The sequence below is a fragment of the Puma concolor genome, chromosome B2 (assembly GCF_028749965.1).
Source record: "Puma concolor isolate L17-30 chromosome B2, mPumCon1.1.hap2, whole genome shotgun sequence".
Lineage (NCBI taxonomy): Eukaryota > Metazoa > Chordata > Mammalia > Carnivora > Felidae > Puma > Puma concolor.
This window is the reverse complement of record NC_141671.1, coordinates 107,115,080-107,142,383: the sequence shown is the minus strand read 5'-3', so window position 1 is coordinate 107,142,383 and position 27,304 is coordinate 107,115,080. Positions and strand designations below refer to the sequence as shown.

Genomic DNA, 27,304 nt, shown 5'->3' with positions numbered 1-27,304 from the left:
AGCCTCGCGTGCCTCTTAGTAAATTAAGAGTCCGAACCCGGGAAAGAGGATGCAAAAAGACTACAACTCCCAGAAAACACTACAACCCAGACTGGCATGGAGCGGTGCATGCTGGGAGCCTTTTCCTTCCCGGGGACAGAGGAAGAGCTTTTTTGAATGTGTGGAAGCGAAAGTATTTTGGAGTCGTCAGTTTTTTTTTTTTTTTTCTTGGTTAACTGTGAACTTCTGGATATAGGGAGAACCTGCCTCAGTCTTTCAGGCTGTAAAGGTAATCGACGGTGCGCGTGCCCTTTTCTGCCCGAGAGCCAGAAGGAGTCAGCTGCGGACCCGAAGAGGAAGCCAAGCATAGGACTGTGTGGCCGCGGCCGGATCTTCGGGCCGGTAGGAACTAACGGTCCCAACCCTTATTCCCCCAGCCTAAACTTTAACCCACTCAGTGCCTGCGCTGGTTTTGGTTCCTGGACGTTGGCGCCGACTTTTGGGCACACTTGGCCTTGCGGCATTCGGCCTTTACGGCTTCTCTTACCACCTACCTACCCTGGCATCTGTCACCAGCCTCCTTACATCTCTCACCCACTTGTTCTGATCACACTGTTTGGGAGTTCAGGCGTATCCCTCTGAGTCTAGCCGTGCCCCAGCCCCGGGAAAAGAAGAAAGTCTAGGCATGACGTTGGTTCAGCTGGTGGTTTGGGAGAATTTCGTTCTAAAATCGAAGACTATTTTCACTTGTCTTAAGGGGAATAAGAAAATTAAGGACCATGTAGGGAGTTCTTATGAAACTAAATTTATTTAAATGATGGGAATTTCCTTATTTTTCTTTTCCTGCTTGTTTTTAAATAATCCTTAGCTAGACAAAGGTTGTGGCAGTGATGGCTTTTTAAAAATCCTAACAAAATCACATTTTGTCGGCATCCGGTATTTTATTAGTCCATAAAACCTTAAAAAGACTGCCAGTTTAGTACAGTTCATTTTATAGATTGAGCCTCAAAGAGATGAGATGTTTTACCTAAAATTTTGAAACCTGAAATTGTAACCCAGGTCTCTTGGCTCTGGAATTGGTGCTCTTTTCTACCATGGTCAACTTTGAGTTGAGAGGACAGCCTCTCAAAAGGTTTGCCTAACCATTTTCTGGCTGTGGTGACCTATCTGAGCCAGGGTTTCCTCCAGATAGAATGATGATAATGTACTTAAATTACTTTGATGTACCTAAAGCTTTTTAACTGTTAACTACTGAGTTAAGATGTGTTTATTTACCCTCCCCATTGTTAACAACTTTAAGTTTCTGTATTTAGATACTTCAGTTGATAAGGTTTTTTGTTTTTTGTTTTTAGTTTTCCCTTAACCGAGTTATCTTACTTGGACAATTTTATAAACATTTTTTTTTCCTTTATCTCAGACCAGACATGTTTTTTGAAATACTTTAAATATTGGGGTGCCTGGGTGGCTCAGTCGGTTAAGTGTATGACTTTGGCTCAGGTCATGATCTCACGGTTTGTGAGTTCGAGCCCCACATCAGGCTCTGTGCTGACAGCTCAGAACCTGGAGCCTGCTTCGGATTCTGTGTCTCCCCCTCTCTCTGCCCCTCCCCTACTCACGCTCTGTGTCTCTCTGTCTCTCAATAATAAATAAATGTTAAAAAAATTATTAAATACTTTAAATATTATGTATTTTAATTTGAATTATTACTGCCTTTGTTTTATTGAAACCATAAACTTGAAATATAGTAGTGAAATTTTGGTTCAGATTTGTAAATAAGTTTGTATATTTGAGGAACAATTAAGTTCATTGAAGATATCTTCATCTAAACAATCCAGTTTTAAGTAAATACTTGTTAAAAATGTGTTCCAAATCATTTTATAAAGTGCATTTCTTTTTCTTCAGTCTTATTTTCAAACTTAACATAGTATTACATTTTTTTTCTAGCTCCCTGATGTACTATGCTTTCTTGTGATATTTGTGGTGAAACAGTAACCTCAGAACCAGACATGAAGGCTCACCTTCTAATTGTTCACATGGAAAATGAAGTTATATGTCCATTTTGCAAGTTGTCAGGCATGAATTATGATGAAATGTGTTTTCATATTGAAACTGCTCATTTTGAGCAGAATGAACTCGAAGGAAGCTTTGCAAGGATCAATACAATACAGTATAGAACTTCAGATAACAGGAAGGACAACACTTTACAATGTAGGATGGAAGTTAATTCTAGTGTCCATTCAGCTTGTGCATCTAATCATCCAAAAATTTCGGCTCAAAGCCTGCCTAATGATGGTACTTTAAAACAGAAAGCCTTTTATTCAGAGAACTTAACTGAAGCTAGAAAGTTCCTCAAAAGTAAGGAAAAAGAGTGTGACCTGTCCAAAATAAAAGGATCAATTTATAAAACAATGTATAGTCCTCCAGAATGTCCCTTCTGTGGAAGAATAGAAGATTGTAGTCAAGATATGGAAAATCATGTGAAAACAAAACATGCTAATCTTTTAGACACTCCATCAGAAGGTAAGATGTTAATATTATGTAATAAGTAACAGTAGTCCTGGTTTAATATGTGGTATCCTAAAAGTTGGCTTGTAAATCAAATAATTGCCAATGTGTTTTGAAATTCAGTTTATATTTATAGTATTATTCATTTGCTATTATTGCAATATAAAAAATACAATTATGGAAAAGAATTTTGATTCAGATAATAAGTGTTTCAACCAAATTGAGAGTAGTTTTAAAACCTTTCTGAGGAGAAATACACTCAGTCATTTTCCAAGGGGCATTCTTTTACTTACTTCTAGCTCAGTGGCATCTGAACTGGCTTGGGCTCTGATTTCCTGTGGTTCTGAGTTTGACTCTTTTAGATCAGAGAATGCACTCTGTGATTTTAGCTCTTTTAAATGTGTTGAAGCTTCTTTTATCTCCCAAGATACTGTATATGATCTATCTTGGTACATGTTCCATGGACACTTGGGAAAGAAAAGTATATTCTGCTTTTGTTGGGTTGAATGTTCTAAATTTGTCACTTAGATCATTTTGTTTGTATTCAGATCTTCCATATCCTCGCTGATTTCCTATCTAGTAGTTCTACTAGTTTTTGAAAGTGGGCTGTTGTGGTTCACAATTATAATTGTGTAGTTGTCTATTTTTTCTTTCAGCTCTATCAGGCTTTATTTCATGTATTTGGAGGCTCTGTTGCTGATGCATACAGTACATTGAGAATCCTCTCTTTTTTCCTTACTGTTGAGTTTTAAGAATAATTTATTTTGGATACAAGTGCTTGATTAGATATGTGTTTCACAGGTATTTTTTCCCAGCCTGGAATTTATCTTCTCATTCTCTTAACAATGTCTTTCCCAGAGCAGAAATTTTCACTTTTAATGAAGTGCAACTTCCTTGATTTCTTCTTTCATGGATTGTGCTTTGGATGTTGTTTCTAAAAACTCATCACCAAACCTAAAGTCACCTTTCCTATCTTTTAGAAGTTTTATAGTTTTGAATTTTATACTCAAGTCTGTGTTTCATTTGAGTTAATATTTTAAAAGGAGTAAGGAGAGTATTTAGATTAATTTTTTTTCAATTAATAAGTGTTATTTTTTAAAACCATTTCAGGTTCACAACAAAATTAGGTAGAAAGTAGAGAGAATGCCCATATACTCACTGTCCCCGTATACTTACATCCTGTTTCACTATCAATATCTGTATCAGGTGATACATGTGTTATAATCAGTGAACTTACAATGACCCATCATTATCACCCAAAGTCGACAGTGTCCATTAAGTCGACAGTTTCCATTCCAGACTTTAATGGAAGGTCTATATAATTCACTCTTGGTGTTATATATTCTACAAGTTTTGACAAATGTGTAATAACAAATACCATTTTAGTTATCATGCAGAGTAGTTTCACTTCCCTAAAAATCTTCTGTGCTTCACCTACTCATTCCTCCCCTACTCCCAACCTACTCCTGGCAATCACTGATCTTTTTAGTATCTCCGTATTTTTGCCTTTTTCAGAATGTCATTGGAATCATACAGTATATAGCTTTTTTAGGTTGGTTTCTTTTACTTAGTAATGTGCATTTCGGTTTTCTCTACATCTTTTCATGGCTTGACAGCTTTTTTTTTTTTTTTTTTTTAAGGGATGAATAATATTGCATTGTCTGCATGTACCAGAGTATATTTATCCATTCACCTACCAAGGAACATCTTGGTTGTTTCCAAGTTTTGGCAGTCAGAAATAAAGCTGCTATAAACATCCCGGTGCAGGTTTTTGTATGGACAGAAATTTTCAATTCCTTTGGGTAAATACTAAGGAATGTGATTACTAGATTGTATAATTATAGTGTGTTTAATTTTAACAAGAAACTGCCAAACTCTTAAAGAGTGGCAACACCATTTTGCATTGCCACCAGCTGTGAATGAGAGTTCCTGTTGCTCCAAATCCTCATCAGCATTTGGTATTGTCAGTATTCCAGATTGTGGCCATTCTGATATTTGTGTTGTGGTATCTCAATTTAATTTTAAGTGCTGCTCATTGATATAACATGGGTATCTTTTCAAATGCTTAATTACCATCTGTATATCTTCTTTGGTGAAGTATCTGTGAAGGTCTTTGGCCCACATTTTAATCTTGTATTTTGTTTTCTTATTGCTGATTTTTAAGAGTTCTTTGTATATTTTGGATAACAGATCTTTATTACATGTATCTTTTGCAAATATTTTCTCCCATTCTGTGGCTTCACTTCCTATCCTCTTTGACATTGTTTTTTGCAGAGTAGAAATTTTTTTTTAATGAAGTCTACCTTATCAATTATGTTATACCTTGATTTTGCCTTTGGTGTTGTTATTGCCATACCCTAAGTCATTTAAGTTTTCTCCTGTTATCTTCTAGGGATGTCATGGTTTTGCATTTTATGTTTAGGTCTATGATCCATTTTCAAGTTAATTTTTTCAAAGGATGTAAGGTGTGACTTTAGATTCATTTTCTTTGCATTTTGATGTCCTCATGTTGCAGCACCATTTGCTGAAAAGATTTTCTTTGCTCCATAGTTTTGCCTTTGCTTCTTTGTTAAAGATTAGTTGACTGGGCTATTAGTCTATTTCCGGGCTCTCTGCTCTGTTCCATTGATCTATTTGTTCTTTTTTCAGTACCACAGTATCTTGATATTATAACTTTATAGTAAGTCTTAAAGTCAGGTAGTGCCAGCCCTTTGACTTTGTTCTTTTTCAATATTGTTTGTATTGGTTATTCTGAATCTTTTGCCTCTTCATATACATTTTAGAATCAGTTTTTTGATATCCATAAAATAACTTGCTGGGATTTTTATTGGAATTGCATAGAATCTATAGATCAAGTTGGGAAAAATAGACATTATGGCAATATTGAGTCTTCCTATTTTGAAGAAGAAATATCTCTCACCTTAGTTGTTCTTTGATTTCTTTCATCAGAATTTTGTATTTTTTCTCATGTATACCCTGTGTATTTCATTAGGTTTTTACCTAAGTGTTTCTTTTTTTTTTTTTTAATTTGCCTGATTGTGTCTTGGTCCGTTTCATCTAGTTTACAAATTTATGTCATAGTTCATATTATAACTTTATTCTCTTTTAAATGTACATGGGACATGTAGTGATGCCCCCTTTTTATTTCAGGGTTAACAATTTGTGTTCTCTTTTTTCTTAGCTTGACTAGAGGCCTTTTGGTTTCATTGGTTTTCTCTGTTGATTTTCTGTTTTCTCTTTCATTGATTTCTGCTCTAATTTTTTTTCTTCATTATTTCTTCTGCTTATCTTGGGTTTGATTTGTTCTTTTATAGTTTTCTGAGGTGGAAACTTAGATGCTTTATCTTCTTTTCTGATACATGTGTTCATTGTTCTAAGTTTCCTTCTACGCATTGCTTTTGCTGCATTGCACACATTTTAAGTTGTACTTTCACTTTCATTTATTTTTTTTTAAAGGCTACTTTTTTTTAGGTTTATTTATTTACTTTGAGAGAGGGAGGGAGGGAGAGAGAGAGAGAGAGAGAGAAAACGAACAAGTGGGGAGGGGCAGAGAGACAGGGAGAGAGAGAATCCCAAGCAGGCTTTGCACGGTCAGCAGAGCCCAGTGTGGGGCTTGAACCCACAAACCGTGAAATCATGATCTGAGCTGAAGTTGGACACTTAACCAACTGAGCCACCCATGCACCCTTTAAATTTCATTTAGTTCAAAATTTTAAAATTTCCCTTGGGATTTCTTTGATACATTATTTAGGTGTGTGTTTAATTTCCAAGTATTTGGGGATTTTTCAGCTCTTTCTGTTAGTTACTTTTTGTTTATTTCCATTTTAGTCTGAGAGAAGATATTGTATCATTTTAATTCTTTAAATTTCTTAAGATGTAATGGCCTAGATTATGTTATGTGGCCTAGAATGTGGTCTTAGTGAATGTTTTATTTATTAAAAAAAATTTTTTTTAATGTTTTTATTTATTTTTGAGACAGAGAGAGACAGAGCATGAGCAGGGGAGGGACAGAGAGAGAGGGAGACACAGAATCTGAAGCAGGCTCCAGGCTCTGAGCAGTCAGCACAGAGCCTGACGCGGGGCTCAAACTCACAGACTGTGAGATCATGACCTGAGCTGAAGTTGGATGCCCAACTGACTGAGCCACCCAGGCACCTTCTTAGTGAATGTTTTATACAAGCTTGAGCAGAAAGTATATTCTGCTGTTGTTGGATGGACTTGTGTAGAGGTGTCGATTATATCCAGTTGCTTGATGGTACAGTTGAGTTCAATTACTGTATATCCTTACTTATTTCCTCCCGCTGGATTTGTCTACTTCTAAAAGAGGAGTGTTAAAATTTTTCTAACTGTATAATAGCGAATCCATCTGTTTCTTCTTGCAGTTCTGTTAATTTTTGCCCCATGTAGTTTTTTTAATGTTTATCTTTGAGAGAGAAAGAGAGACGGAGTGCCAGTGGAGGAGGGGCAGAGAGAGAAGGAGACACAGAATCCAACGCAGGCCCCAGGTCTGAGCTGTCAGCACAGAGCCCGATGCAGGGCTTGAACTCACAAACCATGAGATCATGGCCTGAGCTGAAGTCTGACGCTTAACCACCTGAGACACCTAGGTGCCCCTTGCCTCATGTATTTTGACACTCTGTTGTTAGGCACATACACATTAAGGATTATTATGTCTGCTTGGAGTATTGAACCCTCTGTCATTATGTAGTACCCCCCCTTATCCTGGATAATATTCCTTGTTCTGAAATCTGCCCTCTCTGAAATCAATAGAGCTACTCCTGGTACTTTGTTTGCATTTGTTTTTGATTAGTGTTAGCATGCTGCATCTTTCTCCTTTCTTTCACTTTTAATCTGTAAGTGTATTTATATTTAAAGTGAATTTCGTATAGGCAAAATACAGGTAGATTTTGTACTTTATTCCACCCTGACAGTCTGTCTTTTGATGGGTATGTTTAGACCAGTGATGTTTAAAGTTACTATTCCTACAGTGGAACTAATATATCTACCATATTTTTTACTGTATTCTATTTTTGCCCTTGTTCTTTGCTTCTTTTGTTTTCTACTCTTTTTCTGTCTTTTGTGGTTTAATTGAGCATTTCATATGATTTCATTTTATCTCTGTTGGGAAAGACAGTTCATGCATGCAGTCTTTCTACCCCTACTTGGCCACATAAGAATGAACCTTGGGCCCAGAATACTTCCTTATCAAGAGGTAAGAGTCCTCACAGCCTGTGTTTGGAAATATCTTTCCCTGTTTCAGGCAACAAGTATACTCCTTTGTTTTGCTTAAGCATGTGTGTCGTATGGCATCTGCTAGATCTATCCTGTCTCCTTCGTTCTACTAGATCTGTCCTCTGTCCTTCATTCTGTGACATAAGAGCAGTGTGTAGAGACCAGCCGCCCTGTGATGGCTGCTGGAAGAGACCCATGGGCCATTGCAGACTAATGTCTAATACTGAAGGTGATCTTATTCTTTCTCTTCTCTGTGTGTTTCTCTATGTTTACTATGAGTTAAATGTTCTCTCCAGTGCTTGACTGCATGTTTTCCTTGGTGATTTTGGTCTCAAGATGCAGTGTTTGGACTTCTACTCCTGGTAACAGGCAAGAGATGTCACTTGCTCAATTAATGCTCTCGTTTCTTAGCATATCAGTTATCCTTGTTTTTACTTTTTTTAGTGCTTGGCCTAGAGTTTGCAGTTTTATTAAGAACTAATCTAAGTCTAATTTTAAGTAACACTGTATCACTGTATGAGTACAAGGACCTTATATTAATAAAATATTCCTAATTCCTTCCCTTGTCCTTTGTGTCATCATTGTCATTTATTTCACATAAATGTAAGTACACATATGTATACATACATATATATATATATATATACACACACACAAATAATTGAATGCATTGTTGCTATTTTTATTTTGAATAAACTTAAGTCTTACATCTTACATCAATTAATGAGAAAAATCAAAGTTTTTATTATACCTTCACCTATGTCTTTTCTGATGCTCTTCCTTTATGGAGATCCATGTTTCTGACTAATATCATTTTCCTTCTCTCTGAAGAAGTTCTTTTAACATTTTTTGCAAGGCAGGTCTACTGGCAATAATTTCTCTCAATTTTTATTTGTCTGAGAAATTCTTTTTTTTCCTTCACTTTTGACAGACTATTTTGAAGGATATAGAATTTTAGGTTGGTAGAGTTTTTTTTTTTTTTTTCTGGAAAATTTAAATATTTCACTCCTGTCTTTTATTAGTTGAATGCCTTCTGAGAAGTCATATGTAATTTTCATATTTGTTTCTCTATAAGTAGGGTGTTTTTTTTTCTCTGGCTTCTTCCGAGACTTTTTATCTTTGACTTTCTGAAGTTTGAATATGATATGCCTAGATGTAGTTGTTTTGGCATTTACTATGCTTGGTGTTTTTTGAGCTTCCAAGATCTATAGTTTGATGTCTGACATTAATTTGGGGATGTTCTCAGTCATCATTGCTTTAAATAATACTTTTGTTCCTTTCTTTCTCTCCTGGTGTTCCTATTTTGTGTATGTTACACCTTTTGCAGTTCTCCCACAGTTTTTGGATATGCGGGATATTGAGGGGTTTTTTTGTTTTTTAGGGTTTTTTTTTTTTATCTTTTTCTCTTTACGTTTTGGGAAATTTTATGTTTCTCATTTCATTTTGGGAAGTATCTCTTGTCATATCCTCACACACAGAGATTCTTTCCTCAGCCGTATTCAGCCTACTAATGAGCCCAAGTGTTTGATCTTTAGCATTTCTTTCTTTTTTTTCATGTCACTTCTATTAACTTTTGAAGATTTATAGCACTTAAATCATGTTTGCTTATGTGTATGAAGGTTAAAAAAATTTTTTCCCCAGAAAATTCAAGAGCAACCAATTCATCATCAAGTAAAGTAAAAACTGGGTTTCTTTCTAAATTAGTCCAAAGTAGCATTTAGGAACTTAGTTGTAGGTTGCAATGTTGGCACCATGGCAAAACCAAGTGTAGGGTTGGATCTGGGTTTGTTTTGGTTTTCTTTTCAGTATCTGATGCTCCTGGATTAAGTTCTGAAAATGGTCCAATTTTAAGGCAGGGATCTGCTTGGATTCCAGCAGGGGTATGCTTGGGTTGGATACTGCAGGGTGAGACACATTTTGTGGGACTCATGTCAACTACCTATTAGTTATCATGGTAAAAAAATTCATCGTGTCCTCCTTTGTGTTCTGTGGAACTCAGCTCAGTATTGCAAGATTCTCCCAATTCCACCAAATCCGTTCACAGACTGGGATCTTTCTTATCACAATTTCCAGTGTAGCTCCAAATTTTTTATAGTTGTGAGCAAACCATTCCAGCAGGGACATGTTCTTAATCAGCTCATATACCTGTCCTGTCAGTGAAATGAGATTTATCATCTTATTCTGCAGTTAGAGAATTTTCTCCTCTTCTGTGCCTTGACAATAAGGAATATTTCTCATTATATCCAGATTTTCATAAACTGTTACAATCTTTACAGCTCCCACTTCTAAAACCTTTAATGTATCTTCGGCTCCAAAACAGTACTTGTCTGTTCTTGGCTGATTTCACCTAAGTATTGAATTAATTTCTCTTTTCGAATGAATTTCATTGGAAAGAACATCAGTAGATAACTCAATAGCTTGTTTTTCATTTTCACCACCATGGGGTATATCAACTAATTTTAAATCTTTTGATTGCAGCCTCTGACCAGACATATCAGATTGACTTAGTTCAGTTTTAAAGTCAGCTGATCCAGCTAAAATGAGACGAGTCACATCTACTTTGTGAAAATAAACAGCTTCATAGCAGTCTCAGCTACTTTCTAAATACTATTATTCCACTTCCAGACCAGGCCTTACATGCATGGTTGCTTAGCTCAGTCCTTTCACTATGGGTTCCTCTTTCATGACTGACATAAGGTCTTGGCCTTGGGGAGGTACTGCCTCTGTCCTGGGCAAGCTGCACCTCTCTGCTTGCAGTACTGCTTGATAAATGCAGCTCTTTGATCTTCTGCTCCCAAACAGGCTATGATCCCAATTCCAAGCTTTATGCTGAATGCTCTATGCTTAATTTCACATCTCACCACTTAGTTTGGGGGGAGGGTACTGAGAATTTAGTTCCTAAAATGGCCCCTACTTACCATTTTGATTTTCCTTTATACTTTTCTTTTCTTGCTTTGACTATAGACCTGAATGTTTGTTATTAACTTTTTCTTTTATTGTAATCGTGGTAAGAGAGATTTGTGCTTTTGTTCAGTCTTCCATTTTGACCCTAGAAGTAGAAAATAGCTTTCAATCCAACTACAGAGATCTTTGATTTATTTAATAAGGTTAGTGGGCAGTGGACATTCTTTGACTTAGGGTGAAAAATCTAAAAGTTTTAAAAATAAAACCAACTGAACTATATCTCTAAAACAGACCATGATCAACCACTGTATGACTGTCCTATGTGTGGGCTCATCTGTACAAATTACCATATTCTCCAGGAACATGTTGACTTACATTTGGAAGAAAGCAGCTTTGGACAAGGTATGTTGATATATTTCAAAATAAGAATCTCATGGTTTAATTTCTACTTCCTACGATACATCTAATTTTTGGAGTAGTGATATAGAGAAAAAAAAGTAATGTAGCTTCAACTTTTTAGAAGTTGTTTCACAGAAAAGTTGTATGGGATGAATTGTTGTAACCAACAACTAAACTCGTGGTGTGTACCCCAGAGTTTTGCCCCAGAACACCAATATTGAGAAAACAGTGATATATGGCATAATTTAAAAAATCTGTTTGATGAAGTTGAGGCTTCATGAAAGGCTTAATGAACTAGGAAGCTGTCAAATGGCACATAAAATTTAAAAAGTATATATGAACTATATAACTTAAATGTTTTTCAGGTTCATTTCCAATTTGCCTAGTTTCTTATATTATAGCTTATTAGTTTTGTTAGTGACTACAATTTTTTCTCTGCCTCCTATCTTTTTAAATAGTGGCATTGATTAAGTAATCATTGTGGTACATTACAAGTGGAAAGATTCTATATGAGTTTCAGAGTTCCACTGAAATAAGACCCTAAGAACAACCAATTGTATTCTATTGGGTTTTAGTTTCTTAAGTTACATTGTTATCTCCTGTTAATTCAGGGGTCTTTAGTGTCCATTATTATTGTTCCTAATACCAGTCAGTGAGTTTCATGGACAACATTTCCTTGCTCACTCAGCCTAATCCCCAAATGAAAATTATTGGAACAAAGATGGGACAGTCCTCCCATTCTGGTAGTTCTCTCCTAACTACAGTGGGAAAATAACTCTCTGAAGCTGAATGTCCACTAATTCTTATTTTGTTTATGATAGACTTTGTACGGGTACATAAATTATTCTGTAAGCCTATAGTGGATAATGAAAAGTATGGCCTGAGTGAATCACTGTAGATAGCATCAAAATACTCTAAAAATCAGCTGGAAACTGCTTATCTCTAGCAGTGAAAGTGGGGACCAAATAACTAAATAGGAAGATGTGATAGAGGCTGAGAGATTTGGAAGGAAAGAAAGAATATTCAAATACATATTAAACTATCAAATTGGAGGTCAGGGAAACAAGATGCTGGCCAGAAGCTACTGACTAATGGATCTGTGGGATATTGGCTAGAGAGGAAACAGGGCAAAATGTTACAAAGTTGTACTATTTGTTTGAGATCAGACTATAATTAAGCGGCACTTTGCAAACATATTTTTATGCTCTTTATTATTTCCCTTTCTCCCCTCAGTTTATTTTAAATGCCAACCTGCCTTATTTGTGTTAGTAAAGAACACCAATGAAGAGTATTACTTAATATCTCCAAGTTCTGGTTTCCTTAGTAGAGAATACCTAACTTCCTAAGTTTGTTATGAGGATCAAATGAGGTAATTAATGAAAAATGCTTGTCACAGCCTAACTACTCAGTGAATAGTAAGGATTTAAATGGAGGTTCTACACTTATGGAAGCTGTTCACGTTCTGCCAGAAATAGTGTTTCCATGACATCACAATCATGAATAAATATCAAAATAATAGCATGTACTCCCATTTAAAAATATGAATTAACATACAATAAGTAAGATTTATATTCAGAAGTTATTTTATTCTAAACATTAAAAATATCTAATAGGCATAGATAGAGTCCAGTGTTCTAGAGATCTAGAATTGGCTCATCAGCTTCAACAAGAAGAAGACAGAAAAAGGAGATCTGAAGAATCACAACAAGAAATGGGAGAATTTCAGAAGCTGCAGGTACAAAGATTAAATAACAATGTAATATTTTGCTTTGGTGGAGTTCTTTTCAAACAGTCTGTCAAGACTGCAGCCTATTATTTTTGTCCGTGTTGATATACAAAATATTTTTTGTAAATATTTATTTATTTTGAGAGAGCAAGAGAGCACAAGCAGGGGAGGGGCAGAGAGAAGGGGAGAGAGAATCCCAAGTAGGCTTTGCACTGGCAGCACAGAGCTAGACACGGGGCTTGATCCCACAAAGAGTGAGATCATGACCTGAGCTGAAATCAAGAGTCGGATGCTTAACTGACTAAGCCACCCAGGCGCCCCCCAAAGTATTTTTTTTTTTTTACATATACATTTTATAATTCATAACAGCCACCATTTGTTAAGTACTTACTCTGGTCATGTATTGAGATAAGCACTTCATATATAGTATCTCAAAATCTTTACAACTCCATAAGTGACAGATGAAGAAATGGAGACAAAGAGTGCTTACATAGCTTAACTTTTCAGGTTGAGGCTGTATTAAATGGTTAAAGCCTGGATTCAAACTCATGTAAATTGATAGGGCAAATTAGGGAACTGAGACTCAGAATTTAACTGTTTGTACAGATTCTTAAACATTACTCTTTCTGAAGCTCAATGCTAATCAATTTACTCTCCCATCTGAGTGTTACTCTTAACGATTGCAATTCAGGCACTCAAAAAGAGCAATTTTTAATGGAAAATGCGTTTTTGATGATATTTGAGGCTTTATCTTAGGTCGATGGTGGTATCTGCTGAACTAAACTGGCAGCAGCTGTATATATATTTATATGTGTTTTTTATTTATTTATTTATTTTTAAGTAGTCTTCATGCTCAGAGCGGGGCTTGAACTCAACCTGAGATCAAGAGTTTTATGCTCTGCTGAGCCAGCCAGGTGCCCTGAATGCGTTTACATTTTTAATAGATGTTTCTACTTTTTTCAATCCTAATTGCTGTGGACTATGGTGTTATCTGTGCTAATAATGCTCAGAGTTTCTAAATGTTCTTTTTCCATGTGCTGATAGGATTATGTATAAATAAAAAGGATTTATGATTGAATAGGTTTGAAAGTATTCAGATAAGCAGGTTTGTATACTTCAAGATTTCTCAGAACCTTTAATATTCTAATGTGCATTGTACATAATCATAATTTTCTCAGATTTACTTGACTTCTGAGTTTGTCTTCTCAGATACCTCACGTAGGACTGTGCAATTCTCGCTTTGGAATATCTGATTTAGGCTATTTTTCTCCTTGGTGATTCATTTATTTGCAAAACATTTTCCCACTAGGATTCAGAGGAGGAAAATAAGTTGGCGTTTCCTAAGGTTTTTTTTACCTTACATAATTTTCAACATTATCAATACACAAGGTTTCCAGTATTTAAGGGAGTTTGTTATGTAACTTTGCAAGTTGTTTAGATTTCAAAACTTTTTCCATAGAGGCTGTGTTATACATTTGAGATTCTCTATCCAGTATGCAAAAAAAAAAAACCAATTAATTTACTATGTAGAATTATTGCCTGAATGAAGTATGGATTAAGTAAGCCTTCATAAACTAGCCTCAGAATCAAATAACAAATACTGACAAATTTTCTTCAATAAATCAGTGCTATGTTCAGAACTCATCTGCCTTTTTCAGTATGTTTAGTAGGAAGACAGGATTCACTACTTTCCCTACTACAAGGAAAGCAAATCTCTCGCTATGGTGGAGAAAGGCTGTCATTAACTCAGGGATGTGTGTGTGTGTGTGTGTGTGTGTGTGTGTGTGTGTGTGTGTGTATTTATCTTTAATAAAAATCTTTAAGTTGATTTGTATAAAAGTCTATAAACCAGAATGTTTCAAAATGCATTTCCAAATAAAATTGTAGTACGTTTCCATCCTCACTGAGGTAAAGAGGCATAAAAATTAAGTGATTCATTTTTATGTTTGATAGAGACAATATGGTTTAGATAATTCTGGAGGATACAAACAACAGCAACTACGTAATATGGAGATAGAAGTCAATAGGGGAAGAATGCATCCATCTGAATTTCATAGAAGAAAAGCTGATATGATGGAATCACTAGCTATTGGTATTGATGATGGAAAAACAAAAACTTCTGGTGAGTTCTTCAACATCCAAACCATTATTTTAATATTTCATATGTCAACGAAGTAATAATAAGAATTATTTGAATTTTGCTTAATTTTTGTAAGCCATAGTTTATCTACTTTTAGGTGAGACTGTTCAAATAATTATTTTAAAATAAACCATTTTTAAAATTTCTGTACTTCCATTTTTATGATGAATTAATCACTTAAAAATATCTCCTTATCAATATAAGTATCCATTCCATGCTGTAACGTTTAATGATCAATTATATAGCATTTTAATTGTTCTTTTTCTTGATTCTAAGTCTTATCTTTTAAAGTTCCTTGGAAATGGTTTACATATATTTCTATTTTTCGTATGCTAGGCACAACTACAACACTTGATTCATTTAATAGTTTTGATTTATTGACTCTCATCTTGTTAAGGACAAAACCCATTTTCCCATAGGATACCCTCAATTCAAATGAAAAGAATCCAGTGATTGCCTTTTTCGTGCCACATACTGTAGGAGAAAGTATCAGCTACCCAATTAAGACCTTCCTGCCCATAAACTTCACAGAATCTGTAGAGTAAATACAGTATACACAAAAAACTGTAGTGTTCTGCCGTGACAGAATATACCTAATGCGTAGGAGGCACAGCAAATAAATGTGGTGAGGGTTCAGAGAAAGAGGACCTTTGTGTTTGGGTTTTGGAATCAGGAAAGGGGTCTATAAAGACATGAGCATTTGATCTTTGGAGTGTCTGTAGGGTTTCAAAATACCCTGTAGGGTATTTTGGTATTACAGGATTGCATGGAGGGAAGGGACAGTGTCTGATATACCCTGTCCTAACATCTTGTTTATCCATATTGTAGCACTTACTATAACAGTCTGAGTCCACGAGATTTCAAAGAACATTATTATATATATCTTTTGTAATTTTAGCACTTAGCATAGTGCTAGGTATATAAAAAGTGCTTATCAGATATTATAATTGAATGGAAATTCCATGGGCAAAACGTTTAATGTGTTCGGTTAGGCCACAGCCAAAATTATGTCAAGAAGAATGGTTTGAAAAAAGGTAAGTCAGAAGATAGCTTGCTGTGGGGCTTCATATACCATGGATTATAACCATTCTATAGATAATAGCAAGTTATTGAAGTTTTTAAATTGGGAGCAAATTGATTAGGACTGAGCTTCAGAGAGAGTAATGTCTAGCAGTATGTATAATAATAGATAATAATATCATTCATTCAATAGTACACTTTTTTTTATTTTTTTTTTTATTTTTTTTTTAACGTTTATTTATTTTTGAGACAGAGAGAGACAGAGCATGAATGGGGGAGGGTCAGAGAGAGGGAGACACAGAATCTGAAACAGGCTCCAGGCTCTGAGCTGTCAGCACAGAGCCCGACGCGGGGCTCGAACTCACGGAGTGTGAGATCGTGACCTGAGCCGAAGTCGGCCGCTTAACCGACTGAGCCACCCAGGCGCCCCTCAATAGTACACTTTTATGTGCTCGGCCTGGTAGGTGCAGAAATGAAAGGTGCGAACAATTTCAATTCAATGTAATTGGTAGTGTGCTAGTGTTAGGAAACTTGTATCATAGTAATAAGAAAGACATGAACTAAGGTTGTAACAGTAAAACATAAAATGGAATTGACAGGATTTAGAAGGGACCCCTGAGGGAGAGACTGATAACTAGAAATATATGAGACAGCCATAGAAAATGTTAGCTTACGCTTCTAAATCTTCTAAATCTCTTTTCTATTTTAGGAATTATTGAAGCACTTTATAGATACTATCAGAATGCTGCCACAGAGGTGAGGCGTGTGTGGCTTTCTACAGAGGTGGATCACTTTCATTCATCTTTTGGTGACAAAGGTTGGGGTTGTGGTTACAGAAATTTCCAAATGTTACTTTCATCATTACTGCGAAATGATGCTTATGATGATTGCTTGAAAGGTATGTGAAATACAAGACTCTGAACCTGTCAGCTGATACGATAACATACAGTTGACCCTTGAAAAACACGAGTTTGAACTGCATAGGTGCACTTACACAGAATTGTTTACAGTGCAGTATTGTAAATGTATTTTCCTTATGCTTTTCTTTTTTTTTCTTACGATTTTCTTTTCTCTAGTTTACTTTATTGTAAGAATACTGTATATAATATGTATAACATATAAAATATGTGTTAATTGACTGTTAGGTTTATGTTTCTTCATAAGGCTTCCAGTCAGCAATAAGTTATTCGTAGTGAAGTTTTTGACCAGCAAAAACTTTCATGCGGATTTTTGACTGTGCAGGGGGTCAGTGCCCCAGCCCCTGCATTGTTCAAGGATCAACTATACATACAATATGGAATGAGTTAATAAATAGTATTCACATTCATAGCTTTAATGAGGAAGCATTTTAGTGGATATTTACATTAAAAGCCTGAATTCATGTTGGAGAAAGAGAAAATGTTGTAATAAAAATGTCAAGAATGATGGTCTTTAAAAAGTGTGTTGTAGGTCCTGTGGAGTATATGGCATACAGCTAAATGGTATGATTCAGTACTTCAGTAACTGTCATGTAACATGTTTGCTTGTATAATTTTAGGTATGTCAATTCCTTGCATTCCAAAAATCCAGTCTATGATTGAAGATGCATGGAAGGAAGGTTTTGATCCTCAGGGTGCCTCTCAACTTAATAACAGGTTACAGGGAACAAAGGCCTGGATCGGAGCATGTGAAGTGTATACACTTCTGACCTCCCTAAGGGTAAAGTATGTACCTAAAAGTCCAAGTTAAGGTTATTGCCATCTCTGGGAAGTTTCCTTTGTTGTTGTTTTTTTCGTTTATCAGAGAGACCGCTAAAAAATAAAATTTAAGTGGCACTGAAACACTTACACTGAAAACCAACAGTTCAGTCCCTATCTCATGTTCCTCTCTGTTCTCAAGTCCGGTTTCTCAGAGGCAGCTGTTACTCCCATTGTTTCTAAATAATATGCGTTCAGGGCCTTTTTTTTTCTTTTTTTGGTTTATCAGTTTTAGATGTCTGCTGCATTTCCCTGACCTACCTGTCCTACCTATGTTCACCCTCAATCCTTGTAATTTAGTTGAATTTCACTTTTTTATTAAGTTAAAGTCAGAGTTTACATCATGACTGTATTAATATTATTCATTGCTGACTTTATTTCCTTTCCTGAAAAGCTTTTAAAAAATTTACTTGAATTAAGGATTGACTTTTCTTTCCTCTTTTACTATTGACTGCATCATGGTCTCAAGCTTTTCTAAACACTCCACTTAACGTAATCTGAGGCTTTCCTATTCCTGAACACCTCCTCCTTGAAGTCCTCTATTGTCTTTGCTCTAGTCTGGATTATTTGCTTCCTAGATCCCCTTGAAAGCTATAATCATCTAGCATTTCTTCATTGTTTTCTTGAAGTGGAGTCTGGATTTTTTTCTGGATTCCATGTCTTTATCTTTTTTGGATTACTCTTCTGCTTAAACACATCTTTCATTAGGTTCTTAAGGAAAGATGCCTAGTCCTAATTACTTAAATGATAATTTGGGTGGCTATAGTCTTCTAAATTCAAAGTCATTTTCAGATCAAATTAAGTTTTTACCCTGGTGACTTCTAGCAGTCAGTATTACTATTGAGAAGGTAAGATGTCATCTGATTTTCATTCCTTTTATGTGTAACCTGCTTATTTTCTCTGAAAGTTTTTTTGCATCATCTCTTAGCCCTGCTGTTATGAAATTTCACATAATTTCATGTGAGGCTTCAATTCCTTGTACTGGGCATTTGTTTTTCCTTCTGAATCTGGAATTATGAGTTGTAAGATCTCAGTGTAGTGGTTTAGAGCTCGGACTTTGGAGTCTGACTGCCTACAATTGATTCTAGTTTTCCTGCTTATTAGCTGTATGACTTAGTTTGTCTGTAGTCTTGTGCCACCATTGAAAAAAAACATGTAAAAATAACTGCCTCATAGAGTTGTAGTAATATTAAATGAGGTCATAAAGTCCTTAGAACTGTGACTGGCATCTACTAAGAGCTCAGAGGTTAACTGTTGTTTGATAATTATGATCTCTCCATTTTTTTTATTCTTCTTTCTAGAACTTTGTTAGTTGGCCAGTGAACCTCGATATTAAGTTTATTGGTTAAGTTTCATTTTTCATCTTTGTTTTTGTTTTACTATCTAGATTTACTCAACTTTATCTCCCAACTATTTTATTCAAATTTGTATCTTAGCAATCATGTTTTTTAATTTTAAGGGTAATTTCATAGCATCATAGTCTTTTATGTTGCAAAAATTTTTTTCCAACATTTTGTTTCTTTCTATTCCTTGCATTTTGTACTTTCTTCTGTGTTAATTTGTTTTCATGTCTATTTTAGTCTTTTGCATTTTGAGGGCTTTCTTCTAACTTTTATAAATCCTTAGTTGTCCATTCCTAGGGTGAGGAATGAGGCACTAAAAAGGTCCCGTAAGATTGCATGGAGCTAGCAGATGAGCAGACTATTAGGTCGAAGCTTGCTGTTTGTTTGGGGAACTCTCAAATTTCAATATAGGAAGAGATGTTTTCTCAGAGGCCATTCAGAGAAGAGTTCTCACTCTTCTGCCTTGAGCTCCTGCATTGATGGAGGGGGTGTTTAAGGAGAGCTTTGCCTTCTTTATGCAAACTTTCAATTCATTTCACATTTATAGCTGTATTACTACTCTTTCTAATACTTAGTGCCTCTAAGCTTCTAGCCTCTCTGGAATTTTAAGACAGTTGTCTATTTCTTTGCATTCACTTTTATGTTTTCTCCTTTTCATTTTCCAAAAATGCAGGGCAGTTTTGTCTGTCTCCATTTTCTTTGTCTTTGGGTGTTTGGATCATTTACTCTTTCAGTATTATATTGTTGGGCTTTCAAGAGGGAACAGAGATAGATGCTTGTGATCATCTTTAATGGAATGTTTGCCATTAAGCTTCATGGCTCTGTGTTTCCCTTTATGTTTGCTTTACATCATTTCTATCATATTAATTGATTAGATTCAGCAGTAAAAAATATTTCTTAACTTTTAAGGAGGAAAACTTCGTATAATGACTTTCTTGAATTTTTTAAATCAAAAGGACGATTTTAATGCCCTCTAAATTTATTTATTTTTCTTTTTTTCTTCTTGCCAGTCTTTTCACACTTTCAGGTTATGTATATGTCATGTACTGAGTTTTAAATCAGGTTTAAGGAAAGGAAAATTTCTGTCTAAAATACCTGATATATCCAGCTTTTTTCGGGGTGACTGAAATAGTTTAATCTTTGAGTAAAGCCTTTTCGATGCCCTTCTCTGCATTTGTTTACTACTTGTTTAAATGTCTTCCTTTTCCTGTTTATGAATTATATTCTATAGGGCACTATTCAAATTCTAAATCTAAACATGTCAATTTTCTAACCCAAAAACCCTGTACCTACTTTTTAACAGTTTATCCAGAAATTCATTTCAGCATTTGAAACTCAGTAGTAATCAGTTGAAAGTTACCAACACAAAACTTGCTAAGGCTAAAGATAGCAACCATTATAGTTTTGGTGTATTTGGAGATTTTATTGTTAGGAAAGACAAGGACAGGGTATCCGTGCTATACTTTAAAATGACAGTAAAGCTTGTAATTGCTTTTGGTTATACCTGACCTTTTGAAAATAATTGATGAGAAATGTCAACAGTGCTTCTAGTTAAAATAATTTTGTTTACTCAAGGTTGACTTTCTCTTGTGGAAGGGATACCACTGTGGTCTAGTGCCAAATAGGGGATGGGTGGGTGTACAGATGGGAGCACATGCAGGGTTTTTCTGAGATCTTTCCAGGTATTATTTTCTTGTCTATTATTGGAATTTGTGAGAGCCAACAGGAAAAATGTTCAGGGTCTTTTTGACACATGTAAATGGCTATTGCAGAATTAAAATTAGAAGTCAGCTTCTAATTGATCATCAGGTTTAGAGACTTTAGAATGAAAGTTGTGTCTCAGGTTATATGAAGAGGACTTTTAAAAACCAAATATGGTCCTTATTTACTATTCATGGAGATTTCTATGTCAGAAAAGGTTTGTAACTTTTAGATCAGTCATCAACCTTATTATGAAGTTATTTAAATAATTATTTATAAAATGACAATAAAATTTATATTCATTTTCTTCTTAGGAAAATACTGATGAGATCAAATTAGTTCTAAATTCAAACTTTTTTTTGTATTTGATAACTCCATTGATGAAAATGTTTTAAAAAATATTCTCCAGTGTTATGCTAAGTGAAATAAGCCATACAGAGAAAGACAGATACCATATGGTTTCACTCTTATGTGGATCCTGAGAAACTTAACAGAAACCCATGGGGGAGGGGAAAGAAAAAAAAAAAAAAAAAAGAGGTTAGAGTGGAAGAGAGCCAAAGCATAAGAGACTCTTAAAAACTGAGAACAAACTGAGGGTTGATGGGAGGAGGGGGGGAGGGGAGGGTGGGTGATGGGTATTGAGGAGGGCACCTTTTGGGATGAGCACTGGGTGTTGTATGGAAACCAATTTGACAATAAACTTCATATATTGGAAAAAATAATAATAAAAAATAAAAAATATTCTCCAAATAATCCATTTTGTCAATTTTTTATAGGTGCCACATTGTTGATTTTCATAAGTCAACTGGCCCTTTGGGTACACATCCTCGTTTATTTGAATGGATATTGAACTATTATTCTTCAGAGAGAGAAGGGAGTCCAAAAGTAGTGTGTACATCTAAGCCACCTATCTATCTTCAGCATCAAGGTTGGTATAACACTAGATAGTAAGTGTAACTTATAAGATAATACCTTTATAGGACAACTAATTGGCTTTTGCTTTAGGACAGGTTAAGATTATGATAATGGGGAGGGGGAGAGTATTGTGACCTTAGTCTGATTTTCAGAACCACATTATCATTACAGTACCTTTCTGGGTAACGAAGGGTGCTATCCCTGGCATATTCTGGGCCACCTGTTTCACTCTTCCTTTCTTATTTATCCCTTACTTCTTTCAGGTCTTCACCTCTGTCGCTTCAGTGAGTCCTTCCCTGATCACCTTGTATTTAAAATTCTATCTTGTTTTCTCAAACCCTCACCATTAGTATTTTTTGTGTTTCTTCCCTGCTTTATTTTTTTGTATCTAACACAATATATGCTTACTTATTTAACTTGTTTATAGGATATTTCCTCATTTTAGGATATAAACTCCACAAAGGCAGGAATGTTCTGTTTGCTTCTGTAAAGCTAACTTCCTGGAATAGTGCCTAGCACATGGATAGTTGGTAAATTTTGTTGAATGGGTGATTTGAATCAATAGGAATAGGAGAAGTAAATGTTGAGGACTTCACCATTTAGGAATATAAGCTGTAAAGATCAAACCCTCTCCATTGAAATTCTAGTATATAAATTTATTTTTGTTGACCTTTTGGAATCATGAGACGTTTTGTTCCATGGTAGGTAGTTTTCAAATGCTTTCATCTGAGATCATTTGAATAAGAAGGATCAAGGGATTAGGAAAGAAAAACTAAAATATATGGCACAGTAGACAGAATTTTTTGTAATGAAGCCTTTAGAAAACAAAAGTTGAACAAGACAAAACTGAAGGTTAGGAAATAGAACTAAAACTATTGTGTCTTCAGAGTGAGAGAGCTCAAATACCTACAGTCAGAGGGACTGGCAGTATTTATATTCAAAACACACGTGTGCACACACTACATACAGAGAGTATATAATATAGTGTGTGTATGTAGTAACTTATGTCTATACATATAGAAATAGTTATGACACACACACACACACATATATATAGCTGTTACTTTATTTTTTGATAGGTCATAGTCGAACAGTTGTTGGAATTGAAGAGAGAAAAAACCGAACATTATGTTTACTAATATTTGATCCTGGATGTCCTTCTCGAGAAATGCAGAAACTATTAAAGCAAGACATGGAGGCTAGCAATCTCAAGCAACTTCGGAAATTTGTAGGAAATTTAAAACACAAGCAATACCAGATAGTGGCAGTAGAGGGTGTTCTTTCTTCAGAGGAGAAAGTTGTAAGTATCTCAATATTTGATTATGTGATGCTTAACAAGTTGAACTTTCAGGAGTTTAAATTTTTTAGTTAAAATCAGTGCTATCCCTTTGTATCTCATTCTGCATTACTAAGTTGGCAAAGATATATTGGTTTTGTATCATTTAATTTCTGGAGTGGGCATCTTTAAATTTCAAATGCTACCTGATGACTTTTTTTCCTTTTTTTTGCTTTTTTTTTTTTTTTTTTTTTTTGAGAGGGAGAGGGCACAAGTGAGCAAGGGACAGAGAGAAAGAGAGACAGAGATAGAGAGACAGAGAGAATCCTACGAGGGGCAGAGAGGGAGAGAGAGAAATGGGCCTCACCCAGAGCAGGGCTTGTGCTCACCTGATGTGGGACTCAAACTCACGAACTGTGAGATCATGACCTGAGCCGAAGTCAGATGCTTAACCAACTGAGCCACCCAGGCGCCCTACCTAATGACTTTCCAATACTTTACTCAGAGCTTCATAAAAATATTTAACTGTATAATATGTAATTGTTAATGTCAGACTAGTAATGAAAGTGGCAACATATATGGTCTAAGGAAACCTAACTTATTCCAAGAAGACCTAATGTATATTGGTCTTAATATAATTATTGTTCATTAAATGTGATTCTTGTGATTCTTAAGGCTCTGTTTTATGCACTTGGACTTACTGGATAATACACAGTTCTAGAATTCAACTTCAGTACAGTTGCCTCTTTATCCCTTACAAGTTAAGTGTTGACTGGTACATTATAGAAGAATTTCTAGAGATTGAAAACCCTCCCCCACTTGGTATAAACTGAAGCTATGTTGTGGCATATCAAGTCTAGAAAATGCACAGTTCCCAGAATCTTAAAAGAAAAAAAAAATGTTCCTATTAGAGTACTCCACATAGATTTGTTTCCCTCTGAGGAGATAAGAGATGACTAGAGAAGAGCATTTATGAAGAGTAACAGGATTATGGGAGGAAGGACTGAAATTGCTTGAAATGAGAGAACTAGAGCAATCTTTTCAGGCTCACCACTTGGGATATAAAGGCTAAGATTGTTTTAAGAGGTTCTTCCATTTAATTATGATATCTTAAAGGTTTCTTTGTAGTGACTTAAATGCCAAAATTGCATTCATTTTTTTCACCCTGTCATAAATTTGGCTGCATAAAGTTAGAGATTAACAAATTTTATTTATTTATTTATTTATTTATTTATTTATTTATTTATTTATGACTTCTTAAATCCAGTAAACATACTGGGTTTGTCTTAATTCCAGTAAACATACAGTGTTATATTAGTTTCAGGTGTACAATATAGTGATAAAACAATTCTATACATTATTCAGTGCCCATCAAGATGAGTGTACTCTTAATCCCCATCATGTATCCCACCCACTTCCCCTCTGGTAACCATCTGTTTGTTCTCTATAGTTAAGAGTTTATTTTGCTTAATTTTAAGCATTATAAAATACAAAAATGCTTGATAATCAATACACAGATAACTTTTTTGAAAGCATAGGTTTCATGTTAAATATTATCACGGAGCCTGGCTGAACACTTTAGTTAGCTGTTAACTTTCTTGTTTTGAAAACTGAGACAGTAGTAATATTAGAATACTAAAAATGTACATTTGCTACTGCTCCTCTATTCCTTTTTTTTTGTGTGTGAGTCATGGAGAGTAGCTGTGTCTTTAACCGAAAGAATTAGAACTTGGCTGACTATGTGCAATAGTGCCAGATAGAGAAGAAATGATAATATGATATAATTGTAATTTTAATAAAAGCAACACTTTATAATGCTTATTTTATGCTGGGCACCATCATAAGCACTTTACACATATATTAACTAATAGCTGTATGACTGCTCTATAGAGTAGGCACTATTATTTCCATTTTACAAATGAGGATGTTTATGCTCAGAAAAGTTGTTATACTTCTAAAGTCAGGCAGCTGCTAAGTGACAGGAGGCAGGATTCCGATTCAGTCCATTTACATCCAGAGTCCTGCCCTATATTGCTTCTTCTGTGAGAATACAAAGTCTTATCATTTTCATGTTTGCTAATTAAGCTTATGCGTGAACAATTCACTTTCATTGTTGAAAACAGGATACTATTTTTGAAAAAAAAAAATCAATAAACGTTTTTGCATGTTGCTTTCAAGCCTATGTTTTTGTTTCTTCCTTTTTTTTTTTTAAATCACTGTGTCTTACAGTTAGTTATTCTGTCATTTTTAACAGTGCTTTTATACACTCTAGGAAGACAGAAAATACTGATATACTGATTGATCTGGATATCACCAGGTAGAAACCTGCACCTTTAAATAAGGGCACATTAATGACTTTACTTTTATTTCGTGTTTGTTTTTGTTTTTTTATAGCTCATTTTAAAACATCTTTTCCCTAAGTGAGAACTATGATTTTAATTGTAGGAATTTCAGAACAAATTTAGTATTTTAAAATATTCCAAAATGTAGATGTTTGTAACTGAATTTTATGTTTTGTTCTTCATATTTGGAGTTTAATTAATTACAATATTGTAATAATCATGCAGCTCTTACTCAAGGAGAGGAATCAAGTTTCACAAAAATTTGTTTTATCCTGGCAGCTGTCTTATAATTACCTTAATACATTCCTACCATATTTTGAGTAATAATTCCAAACTGTTGTAGATGATCAAGTACTTGTTTAGGTGAAAGCATTTATGTTAGAAAATAACTTCTAATGCATTTCAGTTCAGTAATGCATACAAATCTATTTAATAGCCACGTTCCTCAATTCTTTTCATATTTTGATACATTGTGGTTAAATTACATCACTGCATTCTTTGTTTTCCATTGTGTAATCCTTGCACTCTAGATTTAACTTTGTTTTAAATTAGCTTGGTAAATTAGCCTTGATGTAACTCAAGTTCTGAAGATAGAACACGTTTAGAGATAATTTCTTTATCTGTTTATACATGTCTCTTTCTGTGAGCCAGCATTTGAGAGAGAGAGAAAGAGAGAGAGGCAGAATGTGAGTCGGGGAGGGGCAGAGAGAGGGAGGCACAGAATCTGAAGCAGGCTCCAGGCTCTGAGCTGTCAGCACAGAGCCCAACACGGGGCTCAAACTCACAGACCATGAGATCATGACCTGAGCTGAAGTTGAACATTTAACCGACTGAGCCACCCAGGGGCCCTGCATTTTTACTTTTGACTCCTTATTCCTTAAAATAGTGACATTTTCTTTTTACTTTCTGTTTTGTCTTCATCTGGTATTTTTGTTTAATTTCTTTTTTTGCCTGGCTTTAAAAATGTTTATCCCTAATCACCTAAGTTTGAAGTTGTAAGTTTTCTTAAGGAATTTTCATTATCTTGAAAAAATTTCCAGATTTTATTTTTTATGTTCGATAAATAATATGTATTCTAAATAATGGACTTCTTGCTTAAAATTAACAGTTTTTTAAAATTCCTTTTCAAGGCCAGGAGACAAGCATCTCAAGTCTTTACAGCTGAGAAGATTCCTTGAAGAATTAAGCATGTCAGTGACTATGGAATTTTACTTTATTTTCCAAATCGAGATACTAAACTCCCTAATACAACTTATGAGTCTGAATTCTCTAAATACTCAACTTGTAATTTAATTTATAAAATGTCTAAATCATACCTTGAGTACCTCATTGTTCAGTAATTATTTCAATAAACTATTTCATTTGCATTATGAATTCTGTGTTTCCTCTCTTATCCGTATTTTAGAAACTGGTTTTGTATGATAGTCATATGTAATATTTATTAGGTCCTTAGTGGTGTTAGGTATTCTTAGTATGTTCCATGTATTAATTAGTTTAATCTTCAAAATAGTTCTGTGAGACAAATTCCATTAGTCCTGTGAGGAAGCTGAATGTCTGTAAGGTTAGTAATTTGCCCAAGAAAATGATTGTAATCCAGGGTGTGAACCCAGGCTTTCTCATTTCCAAGCTGAAGCTCTTTCCATTATAGCATTCTGCTCTCTTCTCTTGTAAAACATATATAATGAAATTCCCCGCTCATTACTTAGAAATAACCTTAATATTTAACAGAGGGATTTGCTTTTGTTAAATGTTTATACCTTACCCATACAACTGTGAATTGGAATTTCGTGTTTAATGTGTCCTGTAGGAAAGAAACTTTCAGATTCATGTTGGATGTATCAAGTAAGGTTGCAAGCAGGCATCCTACTAGAGCCAATTTGAGCAGAAGGGAATTCACTGAAAGATTGTCAAGAGCTCAGAGAAGACACAGGTAACTAAGACACTGTGCTGGAACAAAGGCAGTTCTAGAGGCTAGATTTACAGCAGAATAATCCGTCTAGGAGCCAAGGTAGAATGTCTCTGTACAAAATTCAGATTCTAGAGAGGGCACATCTGATTGGCAGGAGACTATGCCATGGGACGGTAG

The 27,304-nt window shown here is 35.0% G+C and overlaps 2 protein-coding genes and 1 pseudogene across 6 annotated transcripts in view; 1 reads left to right on the top strand and 2 right to left on the bottom strand.

Annotated features, from left to right (window-relative positions):
• The first annotated feature begins 111 nt into the window (after positions 1-111).
• ZUP1 (zinc finger containing ubiquitin peptidase 1) lies at positions 112-26,592 on the top strand. Of its 5 annotated transcripts, XM_025925234.2 has the most exons (11): positions 112-381; positions 1,924-2,499; positions 7,619-7,696; positions 10,912-11,022; positions 12,633-12,754; positions 14,699-14,867; positions 16,615-16,803; positions 17,443-17,608; positions 21,462-21,613; positions 22,680-22,900; positions 26,349-26,592. In XM_025925234.2, the coding sequence occupies exons 2-11, from the start codon at positions 1,938-1,940 to the stop codon at positions 26,394-26,396; spliced, it is 1,818 nt and encodes a 605-aa protein (XP_025781019.1). In that variant the 5' UTR covers positions 112-381; positions 1,924-1,937; the 3' UTR covers positions 26,397-26,592. The 5 variants fall into 5 exon arrangements, with proteins under 5 accessions (XP_025781019.1, XP_025781020.1, XP_086563787.1 ...); XM_025925235.2 differs by lacking the exon at positions 7,619-7,696; XM_086707661.1 differs by lacking the exon at positions 22,680-22,900.
• LOC112862163 (eukaryotic peptide chain release factor subunit 1 pseudogene) lies at positions 8,378-10,637 on the bottom strand (annotated as a pseudogene).
• Positions 8,378-27,304, bottom strand: part of RSPH4A (radial spoke head component 4A) — a 35,735-nt gene continuing 16,808 nt past the window's right edge. Inside the window, exon 7 of the mRNA XM_086707659.1 lies at positions 8,378-10,765. The gene's annotated coding sequence lies outside the window, so the exon portion shown is untranslated. The remainder of the gene's footprint in view (positions 10,766-27,304) is intronic.

Coding starts and splice junctions, on each gene's coding strand:
- ZUP1 (XM_025925234.2), top strand. CDS start 1,938: ATGCTTTCTTGTGATATTTGTGGTGAAACAGTAACCTCAGAACCAGAC. Junction 11,023..12,632: donor AGAAAGCAGCTTTGGACAAG/GTATGTTGATAT, acceptor AATATCTAATAG/GCATAGATAGAGTCCAGTGT. Junction 21,614..22,679: donor TATCTATCTTCAGCATCAAG/GTTGGTATAACA, acceptor ATTTTTTGATAG/GTCATAGTCGAACAGTTGTT.